Source organism: Neophocaena asiaeorientalis, unplaced genomic scaffold, assembly GCF_003031525.2.
Source record: "Neophocaena asiaeorientalis asiaeorientalis breed wild unplaced genomic scaffold, Neophocaena_asiaeorientalis_V1.1 scaffold19, whole genome shotgun sequence".
NCBI classification, from domain to species: domain Eukaryota; kingdom Metazoa; phylum Chordata; class Mammalia; order Artiodactyla; family Phocoenidae; genus Neophocaena; species Neophocaena asiaeorientalis.
The window spans coordinates 7,905,835-7,924,269 of NW_020173388.1; the positions used below are offsets into that span (position 1 = coordinate 7,905,835).

Here is an 18,435-nt window from a genome sequence, read left to right on the forward strand (position 1 = left end):
GTGATCATCTCGAAACACCTTATAATCATAAAAAATTGGAAACACCTTAAGTGTCTAAGATAGGGGAAGTGGTTAGTTCATAAATCATGTTTTCAGGAATAGTTACAACATGAGAAAATGTTCTCAATGTGAGTGATGTCAAGCAGAATCCGAACGGTAGGATTGGCATGATTCCTGATTTTTATTTTTTTTTTTTTTTTTTTTTTTTTTTTTTTTTGGGGTACGCGGGCCTCTCACTGCTGTGGCCTCTCCCGTTGCGGAGCACAGGCTCCAGACGCGCAGGCTCAGCGGCCACGGCTCACGGGCCCAGCCGCTCCGCGGCATGTGGGATCTTCCCGTACCGGGGCACGAACCCGTGTCCCCTGCATCGGCAGGTGGACTCTCAACCACTGCGCCACCAGGGAAGCCCCTGATTTTTATTTTTAATGATTACGTCCTCGAAAGTACATTTCAGGAATCACTGGAAGGAATGTACACAAATGGCAGCAGTCACTGTCTCTGGACAGTGTACTTTGTACCTTTCTGTTTTTAACCAAGTCCTACATAATGGAACAGATATTACTTTTAGAAACAGAAGAACTCTTTGAAGAGTCTGTATTTTAGAGTTGCTTTCTGGGTCTGGTAAAAAGTGCCAGATACTTAGAAAGTAGAAAATCAGACTTGGTTTAACTGTAAATGGCGACAAGTCAACTTGGTCTGTACTGAATTTCACTTTAGAACTATCTGTAAGAAAGGCCTTGACAAGCAGAGCAGTATTGTGGATACAACTGACCAAACAGAGCAAACTCTTTGAGAGCCTTAACAGATTAATACTTTGTGTTTCTACTCCAGTGATACTTGTATTCACTAAAGCAAAATTTACAAATGGAAATACTCAGCTGCAATGAGTTTGTGTTCTAGTCCATATCTGAAAGTCACACAACTGTATCAAAATGTTTTTCAGTATTTTTATTGGGTAATCTGGGTTATTTTTTAGATTCCCTTGAAAATCAGAGATTGCAGATATTAAAAAAAAAACATAGGTTTCTTTGGTAACCCTGTGTATCTTCTCTATTTTTATCTCTTAAGGAGCAAGGCTTCACCACTCAACAATTATATTTTTTTTCCTAAAGCACTTTTCTCCTTTTTTTCCTTAAGGCTTAAAGAAGTTAACTCATCAGATATTTGCTGGATCACCCGCAGAAATACATAGCACATTGAATTACTAATATATGAAACATAGATACATTTCTTTTGTTCAGAACCACAAGCTTATATGCCCACTGGGCCAGCAAGTAACCATAAGAGGGCATAGATTTACGACTAAGGGAACTGCACATTCCTCATCTAAAAGGAACAGCACGACTAAGAATGGTTGCCATGTTGGAGTACAGGTCCACTGTGGCCAGAACTTCTAGTTTTTCTTTTCTAATTTATAAAGAGAAGCTCAAAATCTGGGTTTTTCTTTAAAATTGCCTAATTTTAAAATGTCTCAAATTTCTTTTTATTTTTAAATTATTTTATTTTATTTTTAATTTATTTATGTTTTGGCTGTGTTGGGTCTTTGCTGCGCATGGGCTTTCTCTAGTTGCAGCAAGAGGGGGCTACTCTTCGTTGCAGTGCACAGGTTTCTCATTGCAGTGGCTTCTTTTGTTGCGGAGCACGGACTCTAGACGCATGGGCTTTGGTAGTTGTGGCTCGCGGGCTCTAGAGCACAGGCTCAGTAGTTGTGGCACACAGGCTTAGTTGCTCCGCGGCATGTGGAATCTTCCTGGACTGGGGCTCGAACCCATTTCCCCTGCACTGGCAGGCGGATTCTTAACCACTGCGCCACCAGGGAAGTCCTTAAATTTATTTTTAAATGTTGGGTAAACCAAGGTTATATTTAGCTGACAGGTCATCCCAGTTAGTGACTTCTGCTTTATTCAAATATTAAACATTTTACATACATGTAAATGATAATCTTTTACATTTAGAACAGAAGTACCAATATAATTTATGGAAACATCTCTGAAGAGATTTTAGCATTTTGCAATGCCCAGAGCTCCTAATTATTTCCATAAGGAAAAAATGATGATGATTTTTACATAGTCTAACTTTGTTAAAGATAAACTGTTTTCTACGATGATGTGCTTAAAATGTCACGGTGTCATGTGGACATTTTTTTAAATTTTTATTTATTTTATTTATTTATTTTTGGCTGCGTTGGGTCTTCGTTACTGTGCGTGGGCTTTCTCTAGTTGCAGCGAGCGGGAGCTACTCTTTGTTGCAGTGCGCGTGCTTCTCATTGCGGTGGCTTTACTTGTCGTGGAGCACAGGCTCTAGGTGCGCGGGCTTCGGTAGTTGTGGCACGTGGGCTCAGTAGTTGTGGCTCGCGGGCTTCAGTGATTGTGGTGCACAGGCTCAGTAGTGTGGCTCACGGGCTGTAGAGCACAGGCTCAGTAGTCACAGGCTTAGTTGCTCTGCGGCATGTGGGATCTTCCTGGACCAGGGCATGAACCTGTGTCCCCTGCATTGGCAGGCGAATTCTTAACCACTGTGCCACCAGGGAAGCCTCATGTAGACATTTTTAATTACTAGTAATATTTTGTGCTTTAGATGTCTTCATATCAAGATGTTATTAGCTAAATTGGATAATTCAGTTCTGCCAAAGATTTTTCACTTCCTTTTTTAAGTAGTATTTTCCCTGTCTCAGAACTGCCAACTGTGAAACAATATGTATAATACAAGGTTGAAGTTTGATTTTGGTACCACAAGAAAGAAAAAAAGTCATTCTTATATGATTTTCAGTAGGCAGTAAAAAAAAAGTTCTAAATTTTTAATTAGACATTAATTCCTCTCCATATATACGTCTGTCATATAAATCATCCCTAAATTATATTGGCAGAAATATACAAAACTAAAAGCAGAAGAATAACTCGAAAACATAGCCACCATATATAGGGGGAAAAGTTCACACTATACAGCTCAGGAATCACTGAGAGCATCGTTTTAGCACAGCACTTATGCTTATTATTCGGGGCTTGGGTCATTAAGAAAAATCTAAAATTTATTTAGTATTTTAATATTTTTATGTCTAAAAAGTATGCGTCAAAAATTGTTTATCTCCAAGACTTAAAACATTTAAAGTTTTAGAGTCTTAAAGCCATATACTTCATTCATCTAGAAAGTTCACATATATATACAACCCCTTTGTTTACCCCCAACTGCCAGATTACTGTATTAGACTTTCTCAACCAATAATATTTATAAAGCACTTATTGGGAAAAATGCAAAATATTCTGAGCTGGTAGCATTATTATATGTACAATATCTCATAAATTTAACGGTACAAATAATAACTTATTTTCTTTCCTTTTGTAACTCAGACCCTCTGTTAGGTACCTCAAGGTAAAAATGAATAATTTACAAGGAGTTTTTGTAGAAATAATATTTTCATTGTCTACAGTGTATACTAAGTTTTTGTTCTTAGTTAAATATGTATTTGTCTATTATTTTTTGAAACCAGAGTCCTTATTGGAAGGAAGCCCTTAACATCTTAAAACTGGTGGTGTCTCGCTCGGCAAGCCTTGTCGTGCCCAACGATATCCCCAGGACCTACGGAGGAGATACAGGTTCTCCTGAAATATCCTTCACTAAAATTTTTAATAACGTCTCTAAGGAGTTGCCTGGGAAGACCTTAGATTTTCATTTTGATATATCTGAGGTAAGATGCTCAGAGATTGATAAAGTTGCTCTATTAGAAATTTTCATTTCTTCATTTATTCATTCTGTCATTCAACAAGCATTGATTGAGCTCATACTCAGCAGTAGATGCTGTGACAGGTGTCATGAAAATGGGGTGGGAGTGGGGAGAAGGCTACTCTCAGGGGAGAAGGCCTATAGCCTCTTGGGGAGATAGGCAAATAAGCATTGTGATAAGTGCTTTGGCTGGAAGTAGGTTCGAAGTTCTATAGGAATATATAGCATGTACATCTAACCTGATCTGAGCTGAGTGTTGAGAGATAAGTAACCCTAGACAGGTATATATGGAAGTCTGGGGAGGGGGGAGTAATCCAAGAAAAAGCAGCATGTGTGAATGAAGGCTTGTAAGTGTGAGAAAGCACGGCGCTCTGGAAACTTCCATCCAGTTACTGTGGCCTACCCTGAGCACGGAGTACAGAGGATGGAGGTATAGAGTGGGATGAGAGAGGAAGCTGAAGGCATAGGGAGCCGCGAGGTCACCGGCATCTTGTCTGACGAGATGGTTTTCTCTTGAAGCAGTAGATGCTCTTAAAGGATTTTTAGCTGGAATAGGAAATATTAGGATTTGCATTTTAGGAAGATCACTCTGGCAACAGGATAGAAAACGGACCAGGGAGGAGCGGGGTGGAAATTTTTAAGGAATCTGTTAGAGTAATTTGGGTAAAAGATAATGTTGGACTGTGTCCCTAGGCAACTGCAGAGGAAACAAAGAGGGAAGGGATGGTTTTCAAAAGTCTGAGGAAGTAATTGATGGGGTTTGATGGGAAGGAGAGGAGGTGCTAAGTAAGGAACAGACAAGGACATTTGCTGTGACAACTTGGTGAGTGTTGGTACCTTTCAAAGGGGATGGAAATGCAGGGAGAACAGGTATTAGCAGGGAAGGAGGGCGTGGTGAGCTCAGTCTCGGGTATACTGGCTCTGAAGAGACCAAAAAACATACCGACGGAGGTGCTGATTACCTAAAGAGATCTGAAGTTTTAGAGGAAAACTTGGGCAGAAGGAAAACGTTTCAGGGTTTTCAGTGTCATATATAGGTGGATGGTTGAAATCGTGGAAGGAAAAATGAGGCTAAAATAAACTGAGATTTGAGAAGCCCTACATTTTAGGGCTAGACTGAGGCAGGGCCCCCCAGTCCAGAGGGAACCTGAACCCTGACTATGTTACATATTAATATCGATACAAATCTCATGCAAAGATTTTTTGACCCTTGCGGAGAGCATCAGTTTTGCGTTTTTTCCTCCAGAAACTCAGCCCACTCTTGTTGACTTTGGTGCCATCGAAATGGTCTTTCACAAGCCAAGGCAGGAATTTTTCAAGAGAGAAGTTATTGATCAAGTATTGGGGGGTGGGGGGAGTTGAGAAAGATAACAGCTGAAGATCTACTCATGTTTTAATTGATAAGGATTATATAGATTAAAAAATATTTTTGCAGTTTAGTCTTGGTCTTAGAATTTATCCAGAGCTTATTGGTTGTTTTTTTAAGATAGAAAGTATGTTTACTGCCAATGTTTTGGTTTCTATCACCTGAGAATTTCTAACATGGAATACATAGAATGGGAATATGATAGAGAAGCTGGGCTTTGCTGTTCTTCTGAGTCAGAAACAGATGGTGTCACAATTATTTTGTTGAAAACGGTGATACGAATCCTCAGAACATTTTATCTGTATCACATAGTTAATTTCAATTTGTTTCCTCAAAAAATTCCCAAGTACCTGCTCTGTGTGGGCACTGGAGATATACTAGAGGAGCAGTGATGAGTCACACTCAGTCCAGGGACTCCCGTATAGCAGGGGGAGAGAGGCACAGAAACAATCACCATCACCTGGTAAATGTCCAGGTGGTATCAGCATAGGCCTCCTTGGAAGTCTGGAGGCAATGTTCAAAGTGATTTAGGGGTTTGCTTGGCGCATGTTCTATGCAAAGGAGGTGACATGTGCCAACACAGAGGTCCACAAAGGCACCATATGCTTGGGGAGCAAGTTCAGCTCTGCTGGAGTGTGAAGTTCAGGAGGGAGTGGTGGAGGCTGAAGTTGGGGAGATAAGCAGGAACCAGATCATAAGGGGACTTGGGTGACATGCAAGTGAGCTTAAAATTATATTCAAATGCAAATTTGAGACACTTCACAAAGCCAAGTAAATACACATGTTTTGGATCATCCAACGTTTGGACTCATCATGAAATTTTACAGAAATAAATTTTGGAAATGTTATATATCAGATTTGCAGTAAGACATATGTAGATAGCTTTCTCTTTGAAGTTGTTACTTATCTTGAATATTTGCCAAAGCACCTTATTGAAGCACACAACATGCATCAAAAAAACACCAAAATATTAATAGACATTAAGTCTGAGTGGTGAGCTGACAGGTGATTTCTTTTAAATCATTTTCATATTTTCTGAGCTTTCAAAGAGGACTATTTTATAATCATGGGGGGAAAGGTGAAGATGGTCGTTTTTAAAGAAAGCAGATCTGTATTTAAAGTAGGAATAAGTTCTCCAATAATCTCCTCAGAGACTTGTTCCCAATAAAGTGAAATCTTATGATTTTAAAAAAAAAAGATATCATCATTACCTTTGATTTTTGTAGTATCTGCCTTACGCTAAGTAATCTTTCTCCTTATGCTGTTTTTTTTTGGCTGTTTATAAAAAATGTCATTATAGATACACTATTAACCCATTTATGTTGAATTATTTGAGTCAAACACTGGCGTTTTATTTCTGTGTAGACACCAATTATTGGAAATAAATATGGCGATCAGCATAGCGCAACTGGAAGAAACGGGAAGCCGAAAGTGATTGCTGTGACGAGAAGCACTTCCTCAACTTCTTCTGGTTCTAATTCTAATGCCTTGGTGCCTGTTAGTTGGAAGAGGCCACAGTTATCACAGGTACATGAAAGTTCATAGAATAAGAACCTGCTGTATAAAAAATAAATAAATAAAATAAAATTTTAGAAAAAGATTTTTAAAAAGTTCACAGAATAGAAGAATCCATTTCATTCTATGTATGAGAACTTGAGAATTTGTCTTACTTTATCAGGAATCGTAACGTTTGCATTTTCTTTCTCCTTAGCGAAGAACAAGAGAAAAGCTAATGAATGTGCTTTCTCTCTGTGGTCCAGAGTCTGGTCTTCCGAAGAATCCATCAGTGAGTAATCATGAAAACCTGTGTGAAGGTTTTAACAATCATGTTAGTCCATGAAGAAACGGAAATTATTGTGTCTCCTTACTTGCCTTTTCTAACTTAACCTTACTTACAGTGTTGACTAAGAATGAAAAAACTATTACTTGCCTTTCTGACACTTGGCCGCTATGCTAATTAAGCACACACCCAGTTAGACATTAGACCAAATTGAAGCTCTGAGCTCATTGACAAATGAGGCCTGCTATGGCTCTTAGGGCACTGATGTCCCATATTCAGAGTGACAAAACTGATGGATGGCCTTTTTCTGTTTTGTTTTCTTTTGCTTTGTTTTTGGCTGGGGGTCAGGTTGTATTTTCTTCTAATGAGGATTTGGAAGTCGGGGACCAACAGACTAGCCTCATTTCTGCAACAGAGGACATAATCCAAGAGGAAGAAGTAGCTGTGGAAGATAACAGCAGTGAACAACAGTTTGGCGTTTTTAAGGATTTTGACTTTTTAGATGTTGAGTTGGAGGATGCAGAGGTAAGGATATGGGCTTTCTTTTATAATATTGATAGAATAGTTAACAGCTGCATGAAAATGAAGGATTTAACCACAGGATCTTTCCTGATTAAGGGCGGTGTAAAGTCAGAAGGTGAAAATCTAAACTGGGAACTAAACGTGCTTAGTACAGTTAGGCATAGCAGAATAAGTCTGAAATAAAAGGAACATCTAATTTTTCATCTTTATATTTAAAAATATAGAGTAAAAACGGATTTCTTCGAAAGTATTTTTTTTAATCGAGGGTGCGCTTAGACTTAAATGTTTGCATGAATTATACAAATTAATGTGCGGCAGAATAGTAAAAATTACATTTAAATATACCAGACATGGGGAATTCCCTGGCAGTCCAGTGGTTAGGTTTCCACGCTTCCACTGCAGAGGGCACGGGTTCGATCCCTGGTCGGGGAACCAAGATCCTGAATGCCAAGCAGCGTGACCAAAAAAATTAAATTTAAAAAAAGAAGGGCTTCCCTGGTGGCGCAGTGGTTGAGAGTCCGCCTGCCGATGCAGGGGACACGGGCTCGTGCCCCGGTCCAGGAGGATCCCACATGCCACGGAGTGGCTGGGCCTGTGAGCCATGGCCGCTGGGCCTGCGCGTCCAGAGCCTGTGCTCCGCAATGGGAGAGGCCACAACGGTGAGAGACCCACGTACCGCAAAAAAATAAAAATAAAATTAGTTATTTTTTAAAAAATTATCAGACAACTTTAAAGAGGGTGGCCCTGAAACTAAATTGACGATTAAGGCGCCTTTGGCTCTCTTCTAGAACACTTTCCTATGGCTGAGATTCTGCCTATGACATTGATCATCACTTTCTTCTTTAGGTTGGAGCCAGCTCTCTCAAATGCCTCATTTCATTCAATACCAAGGACTTTGTCCTTGATATTGACTCCGTTTAGAGAAAGTTGATAGCTGTGTCAGTTTAGATGCTTCCTAAATGGAAAATCCAACTCAGAAAGCAGATTTACGCTCCCAGAACTGAGCTAGCCCAGAGTTAGAGCTTATTTTAGATAAGGCTCAGTGAGGTTTCCGGCTGTTTCTCTGCAATTCTGTAGGCTCTGCCCTTCTCTGCAAGTCAGCTTCACCTCAGACGACCTTGGTTATGTCCACACACAGCAGTGTTAAGAGGAAGCAGGGGTCACTTCCAGAAATGCTCTCATGAAAATAAAGAAGTTACTCTCCGAATACTTTTAGCACACTTCTTGTCACATCTCATTGGCCCAAGTTGGGACATTTGCCAATTTCTAAACCAGTCATTGTGGCAAAGAGAATAGGATTGCCCACTGCCCTGGTTATGTTAGGCAGTTCAGGGCCTATTCCTGTAGCTGATGTCAGTCCCCTAAACAACAGTCTCCTAAATCTGAAAAGTTTACATCAAACAGATCACAAAAATGTTCATTCTAAAATTGTTATAAATGTCTATCTTCAAGAGCCCCAAATGCCTTACTGTCAAGTATCCATACCGTGTCACTGATACATCTCTGTCCAAAGACATTAAAATCACTCATATAACTTGCATGCATTCATCAACCCTCTTGAAAGGGATGTTTCCTTTGGCTCATACAGGTGAGGTGGAGGAATAAAATGTAATGGCTTCTGCCACATCACACCATTAGCTGTTGATAGGAAGCCAGTTTAGGGAGGTCCTCCTGTGTGCTTCGGCCCCCCAGGCCCCCCACCCCTGCAGATATGAGGGTATGACCATGGTGCCTCAGAGATCAGCAGACGCCCTTACCCTGGCTGAGGGGCGGCACAGGCTCCTATGTCATAGTTCGCCATATTCCCAAAGACACCACTGGACAGGTTCACAGGAGCCCAAGAACAAGTATTATTCAGCATCTTATAGGGCAGTGGCTTTTAAACTTTTTTTTTTTGAGCTGTGGCCATTGCTAGTACATTTTATATCACATCCAAGTGTATCTATATGGACGCACCTTTAAAATAAAAATTTCAAGAATATGCAACCTTACTCTTTGCTATGCACAGTGATATTTTCTATTCCTTTCATTTGTTTTTTTTTTTGTTGTTTTTTTTTTTGCGGTACGCGGGCCTCTCACTGTCGTGGCCTCTCCCGTTGCGGAGCCCAGGCTCCGGACGCGCAGGCTCAGCGGCCATGGCTCACGGGCCCAGCCACTCCGCGGCATATGGGGTGCTCCCGGACCGAGGCATGAACCCGTGTCCCCTGCATCGGCAGGCGGACTCTCAACCACTGCGCCACCAGGGAAGCCCCTTTCATTTGTTTTTGTTTTTTTTTTTTTTAAAAAGAGCAGCTCACCAGCCTCTAAAATTGATGTCGCTCCCACAGTTTGAAAAACATGTTGTAGGAAATTGGACAGACTTGCACAATCAGGCAAGGAGGTGTGGTGGGTTCAAGAGACCTGCTGCCCTACCTCACGGGCATGAGCCACTTATAAATTCTTCTGTAGTTACTTGCTTTTTTCAGCACAGAATTTAGAATCTCTAAAGGCTGGCTCTTGACATTTTTGTAATGGTTAGGTTCTTTTTTTTTGTTTGCCTTTTTTTTTTTTTTTAAAGAACAATGCAAATACTTTCAGGTTCATCCAGTACTCTAAAATGTCCATAGTAATGAATATGACTTTTGAATAGAACCTTAGAAGGAATTAAAGATGCTTATTGTAGTTCTGTCTTTCATTCAAGTCACAGTAATTTGGGGAGGGTGGTGTTAATTTATGCCTCATAATTAGGCCAAATCAAATGATAGAGCTTTTCTAAAACCTAAAGATAGTCTTGCTTCGAACATGGTTAACAGGAAGTACTTTGCTACAAAACAAACTTAACTGCTAATGAAACTTCTAAAATATCCCCCAACCTTGAAAGCCCACAGTGTGTATTCATTCATTCACCAGACATATATCAAGGGCTGTTGCCATGATTATGTGTTCTGCTACATCACGATATTTGAAATGATATGTTCTAGGAAGGTGACTTTCAAACTCTGACCTGCAGAGCCTTAGGGCTTGTAGGATACCTGAGAAATAGGGAAAGATCCGAGGACTCCTGGCCACCTTTTTCAATCGGAGCAGCCCTGGTTTTGTTCCTCAGTTTTGCACAGTTGATTTCTGTCATAAATTTCATTTGACATGAGTATTCCTCTGCTTTATTTAAAAAAAAAAAAAAAAAGTCTGAAAACCTCTATTCTGGACAATCCCTCTTGGGTAAAGGAATACACATAAGTCATATTTTGCTAGCCAACACACTGTAATTTGTCATCAGGGCTTAAGAAAGAGGAGCATAAGAGTTATATCCTTACGAAAGGAGGATCAGCTTGGAATAACAGAAACGTTAACTTATATAAATCCGTAAGTGGGGCGAAATTGAAATTTGTCTTATTGCCTGTTGACCTTTTGAGATTGGCAAAGGTTATGTTTTGATAAATATGATCTTGATATTAAACTACTTTGTAGCAAAAAATGACCATTGGGTGTAGCCAGAACCATGCTACAGTCTAAAATAATCGTGAGCCTGTATGTTGTCAACTGAATGTGGGTATTTTAAGTCAGTTTTACATTGTATCCAGCATTAAATCTATGTAAATTTTGAAGATTTTCCTAAAGTTTGTGTTGCCAAAAGTGTATCATAGAAATGTTGTTTTAAGTGTCTGTCTCTGACTTTTTCACAATATATTTTGCATAAAAAAGTAGTTTGAACCACATGTTGGCTTCCTGCACAAAGCTTAATCCAGAGCTTGAATCAGTCTTTGGGTTTGAGAAATCACAAAGAGTTTTCCCCAAAAGTGTAGCGTATATTTACATGTTTGTCTTCGTTCTTTCTAATTCTGTGTGTTTTCCTTTTTGCTAACCAGGAGCTGCAGGTAAGTTGCAGCCTGGTGTTGTGGATTGTTTATTTGTTGTCATCTGTGATGTATTTGTCTTCCTTGTGGTCTCATCTGTGTTTGTGTATTAGAATAGAAATGGCCTAGGTAGTAGATTTGGTTGGTCCCCAGTAATATAAGATAGAAAGTCAAGAGAATTCTTTAGTTAAAACAGGTCATTGACCAAATATTTTGATCCCTTTAAATATTATAAATATTGAATGATGTTTTAAAAGTTTCAAGAAATTGAAGGGCTGATTGAAACTCTGCTTATGATGATGCATTAAGTATTTCTCATCTTGGTGTATGTTTTCCTGCTGTATTACCTTTCCTATATTTATAAGCATGTATTTGAGGTCTTAGAAACGATGTCTTGCTTTTCCAGGGTGAAAGCATGGACAATTTCAACTGGGGAGTCCGCAGGCGCTCACTGGACAGTATCGACAAAGGGGACACACCATCCCTCCAGGAGTACCAGTGTTCCAGCAGCACCCCCAGCCTGAACCTGACAAACCAGGAGGATACGGACGAGTCCTCAGAAGAAGAAGCAGCACTCACAGCAAGCCAGATACTCTCACGCACGCAGATGGTACAGTGACCTTTTCGTACAGTGACAGCTGGCCTCCTTTCTCCTAACTTCCAACTTAGTAATTACTGTTTCTCTATATTGTGATTTTCATTTCAGTGCGGGTGAAATGCACACAGTGAAATGAAAATACAAAATTGTAGCCGCAATGCAGTGTTCCATTATTCATGACAGAACTAACACACATTCGATACTGTGTGCCGCTTAGCCGCTGAGACGTATGTGCCATTGCTTCTCTCCTAGTAACAGTGAGTCGTGCTGGGCACTTTTACAGGCCCTCGCCTCGAATGATACATGTTTTGGTATCGGCGTGAGCACCGGCTCCGCTTAATTCTCCACCTGCTTTTCTTTCCTCGTCAGCGTGGAAGGATGGAGCACAGCTTTGCTCTCTTTGCAAGATCACGTCAGTTATATGGAGGTTCTGACTTGTATTCCAAGGGCCAGATGGCAGATATTCAGAGAGAGAGAGACAGAGAGAGATGAGAAAACGAAGGCTGCAGGAGTAGTCTGTCCGTTCAGAAGTGTGGAGCGAGGGGAGCAGCGAGCACGAAGTGGTAGCTGGCTTGGAACTTGAAGGTGGCAGGACAAGGGGAGAGAAGGGGTGTGGATTAGCCACCGTGGCCCACATGATGAGGAGTCGGCTAGTGCAGACCAGGCGGCAGCTACAGTTACAGCGCTCTTACATGAGGGCCCTTTCATGCCTCTCTTTAATTGGGCCTGTTTGCATCACACTCGGTCTGCTGGTAAAGCACTGGCAGTGCTGTTGAAAGGCCAGGCTGAGTTGGCTTTAGACAGCGAGCATGTACAGTTGTCAGCTTGTGGTTGGCTTCCTGTCACCTCTCCTGTTGTGGCATCTCACCGTTACCCCAATATGTCTTTCCAATAACTTCCTATCACGTATTAAGCGATAAGGTGTTGCTGATAACAGTAGCAGTAGTTACCACTCGCTGAGTGTTTGAGATTCATCAGGCCCTGGGCAAGGTGTTTTACGTGGATTAGTCACTATAACTCTCCCCACAACCACACAAGCTAAGTCTGGTTACAGCAGTTCTGTAGATTAAGTGACTTGTCCCAGGACACACAGCGAGTAAGTAGTGCATTTGAGCCAGGCGGTCTGCATGCTACCTAAGGGACAGTCTTCTCCTGGGACTGTGCACGTTTAAAGGAACAGTAAGTTGCTGGTAGCAGCGACTCAGTGAAGAAGGCCCAGGCTCTCCCTGGAGCCAGACTAGAGGCTCAGAGGCTGGCATCGTGCCACCAACCTGCTGTGTAATTGTGGTCGTTACCTACCCTCTCCCAGTAGTACCTGCAGTACCTGCCTCGTAGGAATTTCATGGGGAGGACATATAGTAAGTGCTTAACAAAGGTTAGCTCCCATGAGAGCCTCTCAGGGCAGAACTGACTGTCTCCTTAGAAGGCCAACCCTAGTCATAGTGATAGTGAAATTAAAAAAGAATTTGAAGCTGATTCCTCCTCACAGGGGAAAAAAAAATTAGTTTTTGCCTTTATCTATTCTGAATCATGAACTTGATTTTTCTTATGTTAAATATTGGCCGTTAAAAATGTATAACCCTGCATGGGCAGAAATTGAGACACAGATGTAGAGAACAAACGTATGGACACCAAGGGGGGAAAGTGGCAGGAGGGGGGTGGTGGTGTGATGAATTGGGAGATTGGGATTGACATGTATACACTAATATGTATAAAATGGATAACCAATAAGAACCTGCTGTATTAAAAAAATTAAATTTTTTAAAAGAGAAAAAAGTGTATCTAAATATTAAATAAAATGTATACTTTTAAAAAATTCAAAAAAATAAAATAAAATGATAATCACAGTACCATTTCACACCTAAAAAATAATTCCTAAAAAAAAAAAAATGTATAACCCTGCTTAAAAGAGGAAAAATTGTAATATTTTCTTAGAACATAAACCCACTGAGGCTGGCCTGCCATTACAACTTTATTGTCCCAATTCTTTACGTCTTACTGAAGTTTTGTGGTATTGATTTTTGCTTAAATAAGTGAATGGCCAGTTCAGACTTAATGTGCCTGCTTCCCAGTTAATGCTGCTTCTTGAGAATCCACTGAGCCTTTGGTGCCAAAGCCACGGGGGAGGTGAAAGCGCCCCCTTCACGAGTCCTTAGACCAACTGCAAGCACGAGACGTCACTGTAAAAATAAGAATTTTAGGTCAAGATTAACACAGTCACAAGGAGCTCTTTCACTTTGGTAGTTTTTATTTAGCAAAATTTAACCCTTGTTAACGGATACGTCATTTCTGCTGATGGGTTAGTTGCTTGCGTTCACAGCACCAATTCTGGCATAGGCTGAAATGAGGGGAAAAAGTAATTTTAGGAAGTCAAAGAAGCTCTTTATAACTATGGCCCCAGAATGTCTTACAACATAGAATGTTTCTTGTGGCCTTTGTGACCGTCACTGACTCATAAATGAATTCCTTATCTTACTGTCTCTCCTTTTAGTTAAACAGTGATTCTGCTGCAGATGAAACCATGCCAGACCATCCTGATTTACTTCTTCAGTCTCAAGACTCCACGGGCAGCATCTCAACAGAAGAAGTGCTGCAAATCAGAGATGAGACCCCAAGTCTGGAAGCTTCTCTAGATAATGCTAACAGCCAGCTGCCTGAGGTGGGGAGACACGGGGGCTGGTGCATGGCCAATCTGGGCTCTTTTTAGCAATCCGTTATACCCCTTGCTTTTCTCTTGAAAGAGTTTTCATCTGATACGCTAATTAATTTGATTTGTTACCAGTATTTCTAACCTGTTGGTTAAGTGATATGGTCAGATCTGATGATTGAAAAAAAAAAAAAAAAAAACATTGATAGATTAAGGAAATGACCTACAGGTTAAAAATAACCCTGAGTGTTTTTAATGAGCATTTTGTGCTGCCGAACGTGATTAGGTTAATGTACAGGCGCTTCTCTGGGGATGGGAGCATCTTCTGTGGCGCTGTGCCTTCTTTGAAGGACCGCTTTTGTTTTTTCTTCTCTTTTTGCTTTGTATTTGGGTTTTTGTGATTGGTGCTATAATTGGGATGAAAACCTCAGGCCAGCTGTGTTAGCAGTTGGTTAAAATGAAACCTTTTAGAGAGATTTTGGAACTACTAGTATTATGTTTTTTGGAAAGGCCTGTGAGAAGTAAGCCAGATTCCAAGCTAATGACTGACCAAAAATAAGTAAGTATTAGTTTTCTTAGTTTTTTTGTTTCTTTTTTTTTTTAAGATTATTACAGATATTTTTTAAACTGTAATTGCTATAGCTCTCTCATATATTTTGTTATGCCTTGGTATTAGGAAAATACTATATTTTTTTCAGTGTTAACCAAATTAATGTAGTTATTAGATCTAGACCAATCTAGTCGTTAGATTTTTTATGAGTCAGTTGAAATCTCATGTTCTTATTACACTGACAGTGTATTGTAGATCTTTACAGTAAGCAGATATATTCTGAAATGAAGGCATTTGGGGAGTTTTTTAAATGCTCACATTAGTACGGTTGAAGTTTAGGTAATTCAATTCAACAAATATTTATTGAGATTTACTAGATGCTGGGCATTCTATTAGGTGCTAGAAAGATGAATAAGACATTACCCTGTCCTCAGAGTGTCCACTGTCTATTAAGGGAGACAGAGATGGTTTAAAAAAAGGGCACTATATGCCAATATGAGAAACTCAGTAATAGACATGCTCAAAGCTTTGTGAAAACTCAAAGGACAACCGATCAGCTGTGCATTAGGGGTGATGGTGGCAAAGGATGGGCTTTGTGGCAGTTGAGACTTTGCAGGCAGAGGGGCATCGTGCAGAAAGACACGGCCATGTGAAATAACATGGTATGTGCAGGCAGCAGCAGTAGGAGAGATGGACGAGTCTAAGACATGCTGGGTCCCACAGGCCGTGCTAAAGACACACTTTACCTTGAGATGATAGGAAGTCATGAATTTTCATTCTTCCCAGAGATGCCCGTCATGGCACAAGCCCCGTACCAGATACCGACTTGGGAATACGGGGCACACAGGCAGTCAGACATTTCAGCAATATTTATTTATTGAGCCCCTGCCGTGTGCTGGGCACTGTCCTAGGCCCTGGGTATATAGCACCGTGTGAAACAGGCCAAGGCTCCTGGTTTATGGAGCTTAATTCTAGTAGGAGAGACACAATAAACAGGTAAAACAGATAAAACATAAATGATATATCTGAAAGTGATCGTCTTACTCTTCATACTAAGAAAATCTGACCATAATGTGGACTTGGTAAGGGAGAGAGTTAGATAGGGCGGCATTTGAGGTGAAACAAGTAACGAGGAGCCATCCCTTGAAGGTGTGGAGAAAGAATGTTCAGGGCCCAGGAAACGGGAGTGGAGAAGGCCCTGGTGTGTCTGATGAGCTGACAAGCCGGCCCTTGGGGCTGGAGCACGTGTACCTGAGGGAGTGGAGTCGGGGAGGAACTCCCCGAGGAGGGGCCTGGCGCTCTCGATGGCAAGCTTAGAGGCCACGCTTAGAGGCTACACAGCAGGCAACCGTCGCAGGGTTTTCAGCAGGAGGACATGATCTGATTGTGTTTATTCTCTTCAGTCTTGGCTTTTTCTGGGGCAAAGGGAAAGGCGGTTCCAGTACCTCTACCTGCCACATGGAGCTTGCAGTCTGTCATCAAGGAAGGTTAAAGTCCGATCAGTGTTTTAGTAAAGTCTCTGACCGAGCTGTGGAGGGAGGATTGGAGGGGGCTGAGATGAGGAGACAAACGAGGAGAATATCAGCAGGAGATCGGGGGTCCCGAAGCGACAGAGTGCGTGGGCAGGAAAGTGTCTACGGGGGGAGCTGACGGGGTGCAGAGCTGCGCTTTAAGTAGACTGTGTTCCTTTCAGTGTTGGGAGGCTTGCTACCTGAGCATTAGCTACTAGTTAATCTAATCTACTGTGTCTGGTGTGCCTCATAGCATGTTACTGGTCAACAGACATTCTCATTAGAAACAGTGGAAGACAGCAGGCTGATCCTAGAAATACCTTTTTAACAAAAGCAGTATGGCTAAGTGGTCATGTGCTTTAATTTTGTGTAGTTAACGAACAGGGAAATCTTTTATTTTGGGTAATTAAAATAGCTGTAATCATAGTTAGTGAGTAAACTACCTCCTGTAAATCATTCATATTTATTGGAAATGAATCGGAAATTCATATATATTTCCACACATATTGGAAATTGTGTTATTTCAGATGAGACATTCATTCATCCGACAATATCTAATGGGCCTACTTCCGAGGTACTACAAAGTTCCTGAGGATACTTTTTTTTAAATGAAGGAAAAACACTTTAATTTACTAGGTTTTTTTCCCTTTTACAGTAGTGCAGTTCAGTATCACTGTAAACTTCGTGACACTGGCAGATGAGAATGAAGGAGATATTTTTGAATCATACTATTTCTTTTAGAAATAATTCTATTGACATTAAAATTAATCACCAAAAGAATGGCTGTCCACAAGAGAATGATTCAAGTTTGTATCTGCCGGATATGATGGCCTAATTTGTTTTTCCCTGGTGTGCCAAACAGTGTTAAATGACCCAAAATTGTGCCTTTAAAAAAAGTATGAAAGCACTAATATATTGAAATAAGACCAGAACTCTATTATATAGAGTTATATATGAGTTACATATGCTATGCATATTGCTATAAAGCAGTTTCTCAAGAAGAGGAATACAGTTAATTATAGCAGATGAAACATTTTATGAACTAAAGAAAAAATCCTAGAAATGTTTGAATTTTTCCCCTTAAATTATGTTAATATCGGGAAGAAGAAACGTAATAGGCTAAAGCATTCCACCTCAAGACAGAAAATTTAGAGCCCAGTGTGTCCTTCCCTTCTCTATAATATATACAAATTACTCTAGAAGGGATTATGTCCTTGTGTTTATCAGAGAAACCTCCACAGAGGGATTTCTTCTAGTATCTATAATAGTTTAGATACCGATTCATGTGTGACAGAAATTATTCCTTATAGGAAATGAAACTTGGAATGGAAGTGTGCGTGTGTGTGAGAGAGAGAAAGAAAGAGAGAGAGACAGACATTGTGTAATAAGGTAAAGTTCAAGAAAATTTGATTCTCACCCTCTGTGTATAATAGTGGAATTCATTCCATTAACCAAAAACACTCTCTTCATGCATTCTAGGTGTTATTAGAAAATTTCAGCATATACTATATAATAATAATTTTAGGTAAAACATCTATTTTCAAATTATTATTCAAGAACAAATGACAACAAAATACAGGTGTACACTAATGAAAAGTGACAGCATTAAACTAAGAAGTTTGGTGGGTTATTTCAACATGATACGTAGAAGGAAAAATATCTTTCCAAATAACTAATGCTTACCCCTTTAATGGCCAGATCTTTAAGAAAAAAATTCGGATGGAAACCTTAAATAGAGTGTACTGAATATAAGCTATTGGAGCAATGAAGGAATGATTATACTATATTATTTATAAAGTACTATCCTGTGAAGACTCAAAGAGTTTGTGCTTTCCCTGCATAACTACCTCCAGACCAGTGTTCCCTTAGTACACTTTGTGTTTTCCTGCCATGTTTCTGTGCCTTCGA

The 18,435-nt window shown here is 40.3% G+C and overlaps 1 protein-coding gene across 7 annotated transcripts in view; it reads left to right on the forward strand.

Moving 5' to 3' along the window:
• Positions 1-18,435, forward strand: part of FRYL (FRY like transcription coactivator) — a 244,266-nt gene that overhangs the window by 204,029 nt on the left and 21,802 nt on the right. For all 7 annotated transcript variants that reach the window (XM_024746667.1, XM_024746666.1, XM_024746671.1 and 4 more), the window contains 6 exons: positions 3,488-3,685; positions 6,452-6,613; positions 6,798-6,872; positions 7,215-7,391; positions 11,628-11,831; positions 14,311-14,478. In XM_024746667.1, coding sequence (XP_024602435.1) covers positions 3,488-3,685; positions 6,452-6,613; positions 6,798-6,872; positions 7,215-7,391; positions 11,628-11,831; positions 14,311-14,478 — 984 coding nt within the window. The remainder of the gene's footprint in view (positions 1-3,487; positions 3,686-6,451; positions 6,614-6,797; positions 6,873-7,214; positions 7,392-11,627; positions 11,832-14,310; positions 14,479-18,435) is intronic.